This window comes from Leopardus geoffroyi, chromosome D4 (assembly GCF_018350155.1).
Source record: "Leopardus geoffroyi isolate Oge1 chromosome D4, O.geoffroyi_Oge1_pat1.0, whole genome shotgun sequence".
NCBI classification, from domain to species: Eukaryota; Metazoa; Chordata; class Mammalia; order Carnivora; family Felidae; genus Leopardus; species Leopardus geoffroyi.
Window position 1 is genome coordinate 88640200 of NC_059342.1, and position 14827 is coordinate 88655026.

The 14827-nt window shown below is 58.9% G+C and overlaps 1 protein-coding gene and 2 long non-coding RNA genes across 3 annotated transcripts in view; 1 reads left to right on the forward strand and 2 right to left on the reverse strand.

The window, feature by feature from the left end:
* The window catches only part of HMCN2 (hemicentin 2), a 145996-nt gene that overhangs the window by 85277 nt on the left and 45892 nt on the right, over positions 1-14827 (forward strand). The window contains 16 exon segments of the mRNA XM_045470463.1: positions 297-473; positions 2050-2207; positions 2831-2954; positions 3929-4104; positions 5139-5235; positions 5410-5529; positions 6502-6663; positions 7451-7732; positions 8755-8922; positions 10254-10367; positions 10997-11083; positions 11832-12023; positions 12770-12943; positions 13034-13147; positions 13697-13839; positions 14448-14598. Coding sequence (XP_045326419.1) covers positions 297-473; positions 2050-2207; positions 2831-2954; positions 3929-4104; positions 5139-5235; positions 5410-5529; positions 6502-6663; positions 7451-7732; positions 8755-8922; positions 10254-10367; positions 10997-11083; positions 11832-12023; positions 12770-12943; positions 13034-13147; positions 13697-13839; positions 14448-14598 — 2439 coding nt within the window.
* Positions 5831-12028, reverse strand: LOC123593874. The gene is made up of 3 exons (XR_006710570.1): positions 11897-12028; positions 6948-7045; positions 5831-5911 (listed from the first exon to the last, which is right to left on the reverse strand). It is a non-coding gene; the product is annotated as an uncharacterized LOC123593874 (long non-coding RNA).
* LOC123593875 lies at positions 12163-13690 on the reverse strand. The gene is made up of 3 exons (XR_006710571.1): positions 13261-13690; positions 12888-12953; positions 12163-12374 (listed from the first exon to the last, which is right to left on the reverse strand). It is a non-coding gene; the product is annotated as an uncharacterized LOC123593875 (long non-coding RNA).

Consider the following 14827-nt stretch of genomic DNA (forward strand, 5'->3'; position numbering starts at 1 on the left):
TGAGTGGTCTCCTGGCAGGGAGAGGAGTTGAAGGCGGCTGGGCTGGCTTTGACTCTCCTTGCTCCTGGCAGCCCCAGCCTCCATCCCATGGAACTTCCCCTCTGCCTTCTGCCCTGTCTCAGACAACCCTGCCCTGTTCCAGCCCCAGCCTTCTTCCTGGAAAACTCTGGCTTTCTCCAGTGCCTGACATAAAGGCACACCATGTGGCCACCCTGGCAGCCTTTGATGGGTGCTCACGACACAGGCACAGCCCGAAGGGCGGGCAGGACTCCTTGCGTCTCTCTTCTCTCCCCCAGATATCTCCTGGTTCAAGGGCCACCAGCCTGTCTCAGCCCGGAAGGGAGTGACGGTGTCCGCTGGTGGGAGAGTTCTCCACATTGAGCGGGCACGATTTTCTGATGCTGGGAGCTACCGTTGTGTGGCATCCAATGTGGCGGGCAGCACGGAGCTGCAGTATGGGCTACGGGTCAATGGTGAGCTGCCCTGGGACTAAAGGGGTCCTTGTCCCAAAAGTAATCCCTGCATTTATGTGTCTGTCAGTCTGTCCGTCCGTCCATCCTTCCACCCACCCATCCATCCATTACCCATGCATCCATCCATCCATCATCAACCCATCTACCCATTATCTATCAACCATCCATCCATCCATCACCCATCTATCCATCCATCCATCATCAATCCATCTACCCAATATCTATCATCCATCCATCCATCCATCCATCATCCATCCAGCTACCCATCCATCATCTATCCTTCCATCCATCACCCATCTATCCATCCATCCATCCATCATCAATCCATCTACCCAATATCTATCATCCATCCATCCATCCATCATCCATCCAGCTACCCATCCATCATCTATCCTTCCATCCATCCATCCATCCATCCATCCATTACCCATCTATCCATCATCCATCCATCTATCCATTATCTAGCCATCCATCCATCATCCATCCATCTACCCATCCATCTATCCTTCCATCCATCCATCCATCCATCCATTACCCATCTATCCATCATCCATCCATCTATCCATTATCTAGCCATCCATCCATCATTCATCCATTATTCATCCTTTTATGTAACCATCCATTCAATCCTTTGCCCATCCACCCATCTAACTATCTATCTGTCCATCTACCTACCCATGCATCCGTTCCTCCATTTATCTGTCTTCTGTCCAACCACTTCTATTGAGTACATCCTCTGGGGCGGACCTTGGGGCTGTAGCCCCAAGGAAACAGACCCAGGGGCCTTCTGTCTAGTGGAGAATACAGTAGTTACACAGTTACCCAGTATCCTATCTTCTGACGATAGTGATAAGAGTTAGTAAAGAGGAGGTATGACCCAGTGCCTGGAACTGGGGCACTGACCTGGCCTGGGGAGTCCCAGAGGTGTCTTTGACTGTTGGATGCCTAAATGGAGACCACCTGCCAAGGGCTGACGCTGCAGAGATGAGGGGAATTATGGGAGCTGGAAGGAGGCTGGGGGCCAGGAGCTTGCCGGACAATGGGAGGAGGGGACGGGGTGGTGCCGGTGGCCAGATGGAGGCTGGGGAGGCAGAGCCTCTATGCTAGGAGCAGTAGGTGTCTGGGCAGGAGGCTGGGACCCTGGGCATCGTGACCGTGACCGTATCTCCCAGATACCGTTGAGTCTTCTGACCATTTTCTGCCCTCGAGGGGCTGCCTGCCGGATAGCTTTTCATCTGATACCTCTGCATTGGGAAACAAAACTTCCCAGAGGTCGCCCCCTGCCGTCCGCATCCTGAGGACCTCATGCTCACCGGAAGACCCAAGTTCAAGTGCTATTTGTCACTTTCTAACTGGTCAGCCTTGGCCATGACTTACCCTCTCTGAGCTCCCGGTTCCCGTCGGTGGAAGCCCCCTCATGGTGGGGTCAGGATGCGAGGAGCACCCATGCTGGGAGTGGCGTCCCTGCGCTTTTGTTTGTGGCCGTGTGCCCCGTGGGGTGGCCCGGCCAGGGGCCCTGCTGGCTTCGCCCCCAGTGGGGCTCACCCCGGGCCCTGCGTTGTCCCCCGCCCTGCAGTGCCTCCACACATCACACAGCCACCCAGCCTGCCAGGCCCCGTGCTGCTCGGCGCCCCAGTCCGGCTGACCTGTAATGCCACTGGAGTCCCCAGCCCCACGCTGCTGTGGCTGAAGGATGGAAACCCCGTGTCCACCGCAGGGGCCTCCGGCCTCCAGGTCAGGCTGGGCAGCCCTGGGTCACCTCTCCGGGGCCTCAGGAGGTGCTGGGAGCAGAGGTCGGGCCCCGGGAGCTCCGAGGCGAGGGACGAGCCGTGGCCGCCGAGGGCGGTCGGCTGGCGGGAGGAGGAGAGTCTAGAGCCCCGTGGATTCCAGAAACACGATACGTGCCGCCAGTGCGAGCCGTATATGTAGTTTTGGGCTTTCTGGTGACTACGTTCAAACGAGTAACGAGAAATGCACGAAAGCAGTTTTAGTAAAACATTTTAGTTAAGCTAATCTAGCCAAAAAATCCACGATCAGTATGGAAATTATTAAGGCATTTCCCAGGGTTTCTTTTTGTTCTAACTCTTTGTAGTCCGTTGTATCTTGTCCCCTTGGGGTTCAGCCCCATTTCAAGGGCTCCGTAGCCACAGCCCGGCTCTAGAGGGAGCACCGATGTAACTCATCCACCAGCCGGCGGAGGTCCTGAGGCCTGGGGACAGCTCACGGCTCCCCCGCATTGTGGGGGGGCTCTGGGGTCTGGGGCAGGCTGCCCAGGGGTGCCCAGCAGCAGGGCCAGCATGGGAACATGTGGGTGCTGCCGTGCATAGCTTGATGTGGGCTTCCTTCTGGGGACACAGGTCTTCCCTGGGGGCCGGGTCCTCACCCTGGCCAGCACCCGGGCCTCCGACTCTGGCAGCTACTCGTGCGTGGCCGTGAGTGCAGTGGGCGAGGACCGTCGGGACATCGTCCTGTATGTCCACAGTGAGTCTCAGGCTCGGGATGTTGCCTGGGCCCGGCCGGGGGCTCAAGAAGGTGGCGCTGGGGGCGTCCCTCCCCAAACCACGTCCAATGCGGGGTGGCGGAGGGGGCGCGCTGGCCTGAGACCGTGGCTGCCTTCGTGGGGGCGTCAGTTGGAGGTGAGCTGCTCCCCCGTCGCAGACAGGGAGGCAGGTGAGTGGCCCGCACAGCCAGGAGCTCGTGTTCAGGGAACAGGTGGAAGGAACACGACGTGGCAGGGAGAACCCCGGGCCGAGTCAGGAATCGGATGTTCTCACGGTCCTCGATCAAAGGGGTAACTGCTTTTGGGGAACATTTAAAAATTTTAAAAACTTTAAAAAAAGGTTTTATTTTGTTTTTTTTTTTTACATTTTTTAAGTTTAGTTTGGAGAGAGAGACAGCATGAGCAGGGGAGGGGCGGGGGGGGGGAGGGAGAGAGAGAATCCCAAGCAGGCTCGCACCTAGAGCCCCACGTGGGGCTGGAATCCACAAAACCGTGAGATCGTGTCCCGAGCCGAAACCCAGAGTCGGACCCTTAACCAATCGAGCCACCTGGGGGCCCCAAGACACTATGTTTCTAAAAGAATTTGAGATCATCGTAAATTCACATGCACTTGTAAGGATTAGTACAGAGAGATCCTGGGTCCCCTCTGCCCAGTGTCCCTCGACAGAATCCTCTTGTAAATCACACAACCACACGCGGGGGTATCGACGTGGCTGTGCGTCACCATCCTGCTCAGATTTGGGGGCCTCCTCTTGGAGCAGGACTGGGAAGGTCCTTGCGGGGAGGATGAGAGGCCACAGCTCGGGTCGGAGGCCCCCTCCCAGCGCTGACCGCCCCCCCACCATGCCCTGCTGTTTGCTCCTGGCTGCCGGAAGTGGCTGGGCCTGACCCCGGGCCTGGCGTCCTGCCGGCCCCACCCACGTGCCTGAGACCCCTCTCCTGCCCCCTCCCGCAGTGCCCCCAAGCATCCTCGGGGAAGAGGTGAACGTGTCCGTCGTGGCCAACGAATCCGTGGCCCTGGAGTGCCGAAGCCAAGCTGTGCCCCCTCCCGTGCTGACCTGGAGGAAAGACGGCCGCCCCCTGGATCCGCGGCCCGGCGTCCACCTCTCCACAGACAAGGCCTTGCTGGAGGTGTGCAGGGCAGGGCCTGGGGGGGGCCCCTACGAGATCAGTTCAGCTCAGCGTGACCCAGCGCCCGGGGTACATCCTCCTGACCTGGTCAGAAGCTGCTGCAGGGGCCTCGCTCGGTCCCCACAAAGCCGAGCCTCTCGCTTTTCACCTGTTTTTTACTCCTTCTTCCAAAGCCTCCTGGCCTTTGGGGATGGGAGCCCTTCGTCGGGCCCCTGGCCCAACAAGGGAAGGGTCGATGAGGGCCGGGGACTGTGGGGACCGCAGCCTGGATTTAAATCTCAGTTCCACCTCCTCCTGGCTGGGCCGCCTCAGGCAGTGTCTCGACCACACCGGCCTCCGGTCTGTCACCTGTAAGCACATGGGTGCTGCTCTTCTGGGGTGGCTGGAGTTCAAAGCCAGCCCCTAGAATGGCTCATCCCTGTCCGCTAGGGGAGGGGAGGTACTTCTCCAGCTGTTGGGGAGAAACTTCCACTCCAGCCTCTTCCTCCTGCTCCCACCCCTCTACACCTTGTGATGTGATCATTCCCAACTCTGAACACCTCAGTTTGGTTTCCTCTACCTACAACTTAGCTTCGTCACCTCCTCTGTCAGGATCTGACCTCTGAGGACGGGACCGACCCCCACCCCCCACCACCCAATCCTTCTTCATTTTCTACCTTCCCTTCTGGTCTGCTCTGTTGGACTTTCCAAAGAGGCCGGGAGCAGATTAAAGGCGGGAGAGGGGCTGACCCAGCCACACGCGCACCATCCTTAGCGGGGCTGGGCTGTGGATGTGAAGTGGGGTGAGGCGGGCAGGGCTACCCTCTGGGGAGCCCAGTCCCCGTGCCGGCCCACGTCAGGCCACCACAAGCTGTGGCTTCTGGAAGCGTCACGGTGCACCAGGTGGGGGAGGTGCTATCATTGCCCCCAGGTTCCAGGTGGGGAGGCTGGGGCGCAGTGAGGTCAGATGACCTGCCCAAGGTCACACAGTCTGTTCAGGGGTGACCCCATCTCGGTGCTGCCCCCGCTGATGGCTCATTCTTGCTTTCGGCCAGGTGAGCAGAGCAGAGGTGGGGGACGCAGGCCGCTATACCTGCGAGGCACTGAACCAGGCGGGCCGCTCGGAGAAGCACTACAACCTGAATGTCTGGGGTGAGGGTCTCGGGGGCTGGGCTGGGGTCCCTCCCCTGTCCCTGCCGTGGCTGGCTCTCATGCCCCCAGAGGAGTGCTGCCTCCATGGTCCCGGGATCCAAGCTTTTTCTGTTCCCCGCCCCTGTCCCTTCCCGGCCCAGCACCTACCTCATACGCCTCTCTGTTCTCCCCCAGTGCCTCCTGTGTTCCCCTCGAGGGAACCCCGCATCCTGACCGTGACCGAAGGGCACCCCGCCAGGCTGTCCTGTGAATGTCGGGGCGTCCCCTTTCCTAAGATCTCCTGGAGGAAGGACGGTATGATTGCCTCCCTCGCCCAGCCCCGCCCTGGGTGCCCCCCACAGTGGAGGGCTGCTCCTTGCCCTCGCTGGGTGCCCCCCCCCCCAGAGCCTAGCTGAAACAGAGACGGGTGGGCTTATGACACTGGGGGTAAGGGTGCTGTTTACAGGAGTGACAGTGCCCTCAGCCCCTCCCTGCTCGGTCCCTGAGTCTGCCAGTGAATGCTGGGTTGGGCCGCGGCCTTCTCTTCCAGAAAGCCCTCCCTGACCCCCACCCCAGGCTGGGGCAGGGCCTCCTTGACATAACCCCTGAGTGTTTACCTGTCACATAACCACCCTAGCTCTTCAATGTCTGCTTCTCCATGAGTCCGTGAGCCCCGTGAGGCGTCGTCTTGGCCCCCCTGAATTCCAAAATTGGTATAAAACGGGTGCTCCATAAATACTTGTCATTCATTCATTCACTGAACCAATAGTTGCTGAGGGCCTCTCTGTGCCAGGCCCCATTCTGGGTGTTGGAAATATGGCAGTGGATTGGGGGTAGTCAGGTAACAGGGAGTTAGCGAATAACTTAGATGGTAAGTACTACCTATGGAGGAAAATAAAGCCAGGAGACAGAGGAGGTGTTTGCAGTTTCAGGCTGGGTGGCCACGAACGTTTGGCCAAGCAGAATTTAAGAAGGGGAGGGAGGGGTGAACATGAGAATATGGTAGGGAAAAACATTTCAGGCAGCGGTCTTAGCAGGTGCAAAGGCCCTGGGGCCGGGCTGGGATTCAGGCGGGACCGGATCTGCAGGCAGATCCGTGATGCGGAGAAGCCCAGGGATTGTGGGAGCTCGGGGATGGGATTTGGCACTCAGGGAAAGCTTCCTGATAGATGTGCCATGTAAGTGGACGCCTTCAAGGGTGAGCAGAAGCCGGCCAGGACGGGTGGGAGGACACACATTCCAGCCGGAAGGACCGGGGACCAGGGGCTTCTTTCTTGCTGCCTCCAGGTCAGCCCTTGCCAGGGGAGGGGAACAGCCTCGAGCAGGTGTCAGCGGTGGGGCGGCTGCTGTACCTGGGACAGGCCCAGCCGGCCCAGGAGGGAACGTACACCTGTGAGTGCAGCAATGTGGCGGGCAGTCGCAGCCAGGACCAGCTGCTGGAGGTGCATGGTGAGCTGGGCTGGGACGACCTGAACCCGGTGGAAAGGGCCAGAAGGGCGGGCCACCAGGCACCCCGGTAGGGCAGACCCCACCCTCCAGAATCCGAGCAAAGACAGAAACAGTGACGATGAGAACAATTTCCCGTCCCCCCTTGGCCACTGGGGTTTTACGAGCTGCCCCCTGCTCAATCAGCCTCTTCCAGCTCGTGACCTATGCGCGTGCGCGTGAGAGGGGCGCCACGATCCCAAGTAGCCCCCCGTGGGCCCGGAGAAACAAAGTTTATCTGGACAAACCTCTGTGAGGTTCCTGCACATAACGGGAGCCTGTCTCCAGAGACTTGTCCTGCAGCGATGCAATTAAATACCGCAGCCTTGTAGACATCTAGAAAATTCTAGAATACAAAACCAAGAAAAGCGCCGTTCAGCATCCCACCTAGGGAATGACGCCCTGCCCCAAACAGTCCCAGTGTCCCGTTTAGGCCCCAGGAAGCCCCTCGTTTCTGAGGAAGGAGACCCCTCACAGATCTTCAGGGCTGTGCTGTGACTTTATTCTCCAAACAGAGGGCCTGCCCCTGATCTCCAGGGTGCGGGAGAGGGGCCGAGAGGTACTGGGGCGGCCCCCGTTATAGAGATGGAAAACGGAGGCCCAGAGAGGCGAGGTCACCCGGCAAGGTCACACAGCCAGGGAGTGGCCGGGGGAGCACAGGCGGAGTGGGGGCCAGCCCGGCTCGCGGCAGATGCTTGGTGCCCCGGTGGCCACAGCAGCCCTCCCTGATGTGCTTTCCCCTCATCCCCAGTGCCGCCTCGGATCGCTGGCCCCCGGGAGCCCCACACGCAGGTCTCGGTGGCCCAGGACGGGGAGGCCACTCTGTGGTGCAACGTCACAGGGAAGCCCCCGCCCAGGGTGACGTGGGAGTGGGGCGGCCAGCCGGTGAGGGCCGAGGCCGGCCTGCTGCTGCGGAACCAAGGCCAGAGTCTGCACGTGGGGCGGGCGCAGGCTGCCCACAGCGGACGCTACACCTGCGTGGCCGAGAACGTGGCCGGAAGGGCCGAGAGGAGGTTCGCGCTCTCCGTGCTGGGTGAGGACCCGCAGCGTGCTGGAGGAGGGCGGGATGCGGGGCCCGCTGGGGAGAACAAGGCCCGTTCCAGCTGCCGGTACAGCCCCTGGTTCTCCCAGGAGTCAGGCCTGCTGTTGGGGGAAGCCTTGAACCCCACTCTCAAAATCAAACAGCCCTCATTTCCCCCGTCCCTCTCTCCCTTACTTGCTGTTCCCCTACTCTGTTCCTCGCACTGGGGAAATAAGCAGTCTCTATCCCGCGTGACTCATGTGTGGTGGGGGGAACCCAGGGCCTAGGAGAGACAAGGAAGAGCCTGAACGCTTGTCATGGGAAGTCAGGGCGGCTTCCTGTAGGAGGTGACCTTTAAGCTGAAACGTAAGAGCTGAGTGGAAGTTAACCAGGTGCCGGGGTGGGGGAAGGGGATGAGTGTACGGGGGGGGGGCAGAGGGAACACACTGTACAGAGGCCTGGACAGGTGACACAGCACTTTTAGGGTGACTGCCGCCACATCCTCGTGATTCCAGTCTTTTATTGAGCGCCTACTGTATGCCTCAGGGTGGGGGCAGGAAGTGGTAGGAGATAAGGTGAGCAGGGATGCGTTTAGCGAGGCCTCTCTCATCATGGCCCCCACCCCTGCCACTGCCTCAGGATCCCTGGAGCGTGACCTCCTTCTGAGTGGGTCCTTTAGAAAGCACAGAGGTGCTTGGCGTGTGGGTTTAGGGGGCATATCTGTGTCCACCCCGGCCCTAATTCCGGTCTCGTTGCTGAGCATGGACTCCATACCAGGCAGTGTGCTGAGTTCTTACTGAATCCCCTTCTGAGGGAGCGGGGAAACTGAGGCCCAAGGTTTGGCTACTGCCAAAGCCCAGCCTGTGGGCACCCGTCACTCCCTCCAGCGGGAGCCACTCTGATCTTGTCACTTCTGTTCCTCAGACTCTCCCGACCGGGGGTGGGTGTCCTTGCGGGGCACAACTGTTGGGGGACAGGGAAGGAGCATACAGCCCCCATATGCGGCCTGAGTGTGGTTTCTCCTCTGTGTCTAGTGCCCCCAGAGCTCACCGGAGACTTGGACCCAGTGACCAACGTCTCTGCTGCCCTGCACAGCCCCTTGACGCTGCTCTGCGAAGCCACAGGCGTCCCACCCCCACGGGTCCGCTGGTTCCGAGGAGAGGAGCCCATCAGCCCCGGGGAGGACACCTACCTCCTGGCAGGTAAGGTGCCAGCCAGGGGAGAGTCTGGTTGTCAGGTCTGGACCTCTGCCTCCGCCTCTGTTTATCACTTGCCCCTGCCCACTGACCCTTCGCTGCCAGGCCTGGTTGGGAAAACCATTTAGCCATCGGTCCCCCAAGAATGCAGCCGAAAACACTGGCGAGGTGAGGTAAACAACTGGCTTTAAATACGCCTGGAAAAGACTTCCTGCTCGGTTTCCCTCCTGAAGACGGACAGCGACTATGTGCACAGTTAAGGCTCTGATAAGTCTTGCAGCAAAAATTCTCATGGCATGTCCATAACATCCCCCAGAACAGTGACACACTTTCAAAATGCTGAGCCAAGCACCTTCTCCTCTGAATATTCATCCTCCCCACAGAGCTGGTTTGTGATAGTTCTTACTGGGGAACTATGAAAGGGGAAACGGGCCCAAGAGGCAGTGTCGCATTCACGTTTTGCAAGAATCTCAAGACCCCCCTGAAGTTCAGCCTCGGTGACCCAACAGTTGTTCCGCGTAGCCAAAGCTGGCATGACAAATTAGGTTCCCCTGTGCACCACTTCTGAGCACTTGGTGGGGGTTGCCAGATGCCTTGCGATAGGAATTCAGAGACTGCATCTGGGCGGAGGAGAGCATGGTGATCCATTAGTGATGTCTGCCCCCGGGTGATCTATTAGTGATGTCTGCCCCCCGGTGATCCATTGGTGATGTCTGCCCCTGGGGTGATCCATTGGTGATGTCTGCCCCTGGGGTGATCCATTAGTGATGTCTGCGCCCGGGGTGATCCATTAGTGATGTCTGCCCCCTGGGTGATCCATTAGCGATGTCTGCCCTGGGTGCAGGAATAACAGTAATGGTATATCCGGTATAGCTGCCTTCCCTCGGCAGGCCTTAGATGATCCTTGGGTTTTCCTGGGAGGAACTGGCTCACCTCTGAGAGGTCCTTGGGAGAAGGTGGTTTTTTTCCAGGGCCACCAGAATCCCATGGCGGGGGTAGGGGGTGGGGGCGTCGGGAGTCTGACCTGGACCAGGACTACGGAGTCCATTTTTAGCCCTAGTCAATTTCTAGAACCAAGGGTAGCCAGCTTACAGATCCTTCTTATTAGAACAGGGCCCTCAAGTTTACACATGCACTAATGTCCGGGGCTCCCTCTACCTGTTTATCCTCCTGGGCCTTAGTTTTCCCATCTGAAGAATGGAACGCTGGGGGAGGTAGACACACACACAGCGAATTGCCACACCTGGCACACTGCTCTTCTGGTGGGCAGCCTGGGCTCAGCTTGGGACAGAGGCTGTTCAGAGCCGTGCCTGCAGTCCACTCCCCTCCCTCCCCAGGTGGCTGGATGCTGAAGATGCCCCGGGCACGGGAGCGAGACAGAGGTTTCTACTCATGCCTGGCAAGCAACGAGGCTGGGGAGGTTCGGAGGAACTTCAGTGTGGAGGTCCTGGGTACGCCCCAGCCCGTTCCTATGAGCACCCCACGAATCCCTCCTCTCTTGTCTTGGAGCTTCTGGGGGCTATCCCCAGGACTAAGGGCTCATGCTATAGGGGGCACTCAACACAGGAAGGGGGGAAAGACCAAGCCTTATTTTGTTTGCCTCATCAGCGGCCTCTGCTCTGAAGTTGCCATGGAACTTTCTGGAAACAGCAGGGACTAACCCCAAGTGACAGGGAGCACATATTTTCAACACCACCCAACTGTCTTCACAGGAAGCGGGGAGGGACCAAGCCTTGTTTTCTTTGCCTCATCAGCGGCCTCTGCTCTGAAGTTGCCATGGAACTTTCCGGAAACAGCAGGGACTAACCCCAAGTGACAGGGGGCACATATTCTCAACACCACCCAACCGTCTTCCTCTGATCAGGGCCTTCCCGCAGAGGCACTGGGACTTCCCTCAGCCAGCAGCAAATGTTTATGGAACTCACTGCCCGTGGGAGCAGGCCTAAGGGGATGGGAAACCGAGGCACAGGAAACTGAAGGCGGTTGCCTTGGGCACTTGGTCCTGGGCTCTTGGCTTCCTGATTCATGGTTGTTCAGCCAACCCTGGTCAGTAACCGTCCGTCTCCCTGCTTCTTCCCAGTTCCTCCCAGGATTGAGAACGAGGACCGGGAGGAGGCAGTCAAGGTCCCCGAGGGGCAGACAGCCCACCTGACGTGCAACGCCACAGGTGAGGGCCACTCACGGTGGGTTGGGACAAGCATGAGAAGTCAGCTTCAGAGAGGAGGGGGTGCCCGGGGTTTCCGGCCTGCCCCCAGCCCCAGTGCTCCCTGTGGAAGGTCTCTGTACATCTTGAACTTGGTACCACATCCCTGCTTATCTTCGCACAGGCTCTGCCTCTGCCCCAAACACTCCTCCCCACTCCTCACCTGGCTAGAGACCTCAACTTCTAGGACTTTCCACAATGCATCCTTGGCTGACCCCTTGGGCCCGTGGGCTGCCTCCACTGGGGTCCCACAGGCCCCAGGGCTTTCTTGTCCCAGCCCCAAGCACCTTCGACCATAGTAACCTTGACATCTGTATACCCCAGCTGGGATCTGAGGTCCATGAGGACCCAAGGACTGCCTTGTCACCGTGGTTCTCCCAGTGCCTACCAGAAGAGGCTCCCATTAATGCTTGTGGCCTGGGGGGGATGGATGGGTGAATGGATGAAAGGAATAACTTGCCTTTCTGTCTTGCCTGTCTACACCAAGCGATCTCTGCCCCGTCCTCCCTAAAGAAAAGGCAGTCAGCCACATAGGAAAGGCCCCGGGCCAGGCTTGGAGGCTGCTCCTATGTCGTGCCCTGATGCGGGGGGCCTCTGGCCTGAGAATGGAAAATCCATGTCCCCTGCCCTACCCCGGAGCCACCTCTGACCTCTTGGCCAACCCAGTCAGAACCTTCTGAATGGTCTCCTCTGCCTATCCCCCTCCTTACAGGCCACCCACAGCCCAAGGTCACGTGGTTCAAAGATGGCCGGCCCCTGGCTGGTGGAGACGCCTACCGCATTTCTCCAGACAGAGCTCTCCTGCAGATCGTCCAGGCCGACCTGTCTAGTTCTGGCCACTACTCCTGCATTGCAGCCAGTGCCGTAGGGGAGAAGACCAAACACTTCCAACTTAGCGTCCTGGGTAAGTGCTGGGCATCTCCGGGCCTCCCTGGGCGCCGAAAGGAGGGGGAGCCAAGGTGGCCAGCTCCGAATAGACAGCTTCCCCCAAAGCACTCTGCTATTTTTTTCTTTCCCATTTCTTCAGGTTCACCAACAACAAAAATAGTCATAGCTGTATTGGCTGAACGTTTGTCACGGGCTGGGCGTTTGCACAGGCCCGATTGGTTGGACAAGCCTAGGGGGTGGGAGGTGTGCTTGTCCCTCTGTGTCACCAACGAAGCGCTGAGGCTTGGTGAGGTGACAGGGCCCCCAGGTGTCCGTCCGTCTCCCGAGGGTAGTTGGCACGGACTGTCCCGGCAGGAGAAACGGGGATCTAGAAAATGAGAGAACTTAATAAATAAATAATAATAATAATAATAATAATAAATAAATAAATAAATAAAATCTGCTTGTACAAATGCTGGTGGTAAAAGGGACCTAAAGAGGAAATCTTAGGACCAATGAGAGCAGAGGGAGGGGGGCACAGATTGGAACACAAGCCGAGTTGACAAGGCTCTGGTACATTAGTAGATGGGCTGGCTGTTAAGAGCCTTCTGGGGAAATTGAGGCGGGAATCGTCCTAAACTTCCCCTGGGGCACTGCTTAGCGGTGGAAAGCGTAGGCTCAGAAGCGAAGCACCAGGAGCTGAGATCTTTCTGGATCCTCGGGCCCAGGATTAGGGATCTCTGTTAACGATCGTGGCACCCCCCCACCCCCGCCTCCCAACAGTGGTTCCCACCATCCTGGGAGTGACCGAGGACAGCGCGGATGAGGAGGTGACAGTGACCATCAACAACCCCATTTCTCTGATCTGTGAGACACTGGCCTTCCCCTCCCCCACCATCACCTGGATGAAGGACGGCGCCCCGTTTGAGGCCTCGAACAACATCCAGATGCTCCCAGGTGATGCCCTCTGTCGGTTGGAGGAAGGGACTGGTGAGCCTGAGTTCGTGTGACCTTGGGGGTGACCCTGGCCCCTGCCCCCACAAGCAGGCACCCACGGGCTGCAGATCCTGAATGCCCAGAAGGAAGATGCGGGACAGTATACCTGCGTGGTCACCAATGAACTTGGGGAGGCCATGAGGAACTACCACGTGGAGGTGCTCAGTGAGTCGGGGACCCTCCCGGGCACCGGCAGGGCGGGCAGGAGGCTGCTTGGGAGCCCTGGGGCCCCGGCACCTGGGCCACACGGATGCCCTAGGTATCTTCATGTGGCTTACCTCCTCTGACGGTCCCCAGGCAGCCAGGGCTGACTCAGTCATTGTAGGACCAAGGGCACCAGGAGATGGAAACAAGTGAGTTAGGACTTGGGCCACAGGGACGCAGATTCCCGCCAGCCCCGGTTTCCTTCTGTCACCCGCGCCGCGGTGCGGCCAGAGGCCGTACACCTGGAGACCTGGCACCCCCAGAGTGGCCCCCAGAGGTCACCCCAGGAAGTCCCCTGCCTCAGACCTGCCCTGTCCCGTAAATCGCTCTCAACCAACACTCTCTCCCCTAAATGAACAGTGACAGGAGCGGGTCGGTCTCCAGGGTCCCTGTGGCTCTGCTCTTGGGAACCAGCCGCCCATGTCTGGGACGGCCCTGGGGCCACAGCGGGCACTGGGTCTCAGCAGCCCTTTCCTAAGCCTGCTCCTCAGACCCCCTTGTGGCTTTCAGTCCCTCCTTCCATCTCCAAAGACGACCCCTCGGGGGAGGCCGGCGTGAAGGAAGTGAAGACCAAGGTCAACAGCACTTTGACCCTGGAGTGTGAGTGCCGGGCCGTGCCCCCGCCCACCATCAGTTGGTACAAGGACGGACGGGTAAGCTTGGGGCCCCGGGGTCCCCCTGCTTCTGCTTGGAACCTTCCGGAGAAGGCAGTCAGAGCACCTGGCCCCAGAGCTGGCCTGGGCCCTGCCCCACTTTATATTTTAATAAGAAATCCAGCTCTTTGTAGGGAACAGGTGTCATCAACATTAAACTCCACATTCACCTGTTTAACTCACCCGGTTTTTCGGCTACACGGGTTCAGGGTTCAAAACTGGCTACACGGGTTCAGGGTTCAAAACTAACCCTAACCCTAACCCTCACTTTGTGTTGTATTTTTAAAATTTTATTCAACTCTAAGTACTCTCATCTAGGTCTTTTCTGCCCCTTCTTTTTTTTTTTTTTTTTTTTTTTAATGTTTGTTTATTTTTGAGAGAGAGAGAAAGACAGTGAGTGGGGGAGGGGCAGAGAGAGAGGGAGACACAGAATCGAAAGCAGGCTCCAGGCTCGGAGCTGTCAGCACACAGCCCGACGCGGGGCTCGAACCCACGAACCACGAGATCGTGACCTGAGCTGAAGTTGGAGGCTTAACCGACTGAGCCACCCAGGCGCCCCTGCTCCTCATTTCCGATCGCCCCCCCCCCCCCACTCTTCCCACCCCCAGCCCGTGACCCCCAGCCAGCGGCTGCGCATCCTGGGCGAAGGCCGGCTCCTCCAGATCGGGCCCACGCAGGTCTCGGATTCAGGGCGATACCTGTGCGTGGCCACCAACGTGGCTGGCGAGGATGACCAGGACTTCAATGTGCTCATCCAGGGTGGGTGGGGGCCGGTGGGGCGGGGGCGGCACAGGTGGGGTGGGGAGTGTCCCTGCTTCTGGAATGGTCTCGCAGGAGGACTCTGTCCCAGGCGGCTGGCTCTTTTTCTCATTGCTGGCCGCCATGTCTTACCCCCAGACCCCTGGCCCAGGCCTCTTCCCTTAACTGACTGTGACCCGGGGACATCGCTGCCCTTCCCCCGCCTCCCGGCCTTGGTTTTACCTTTGTA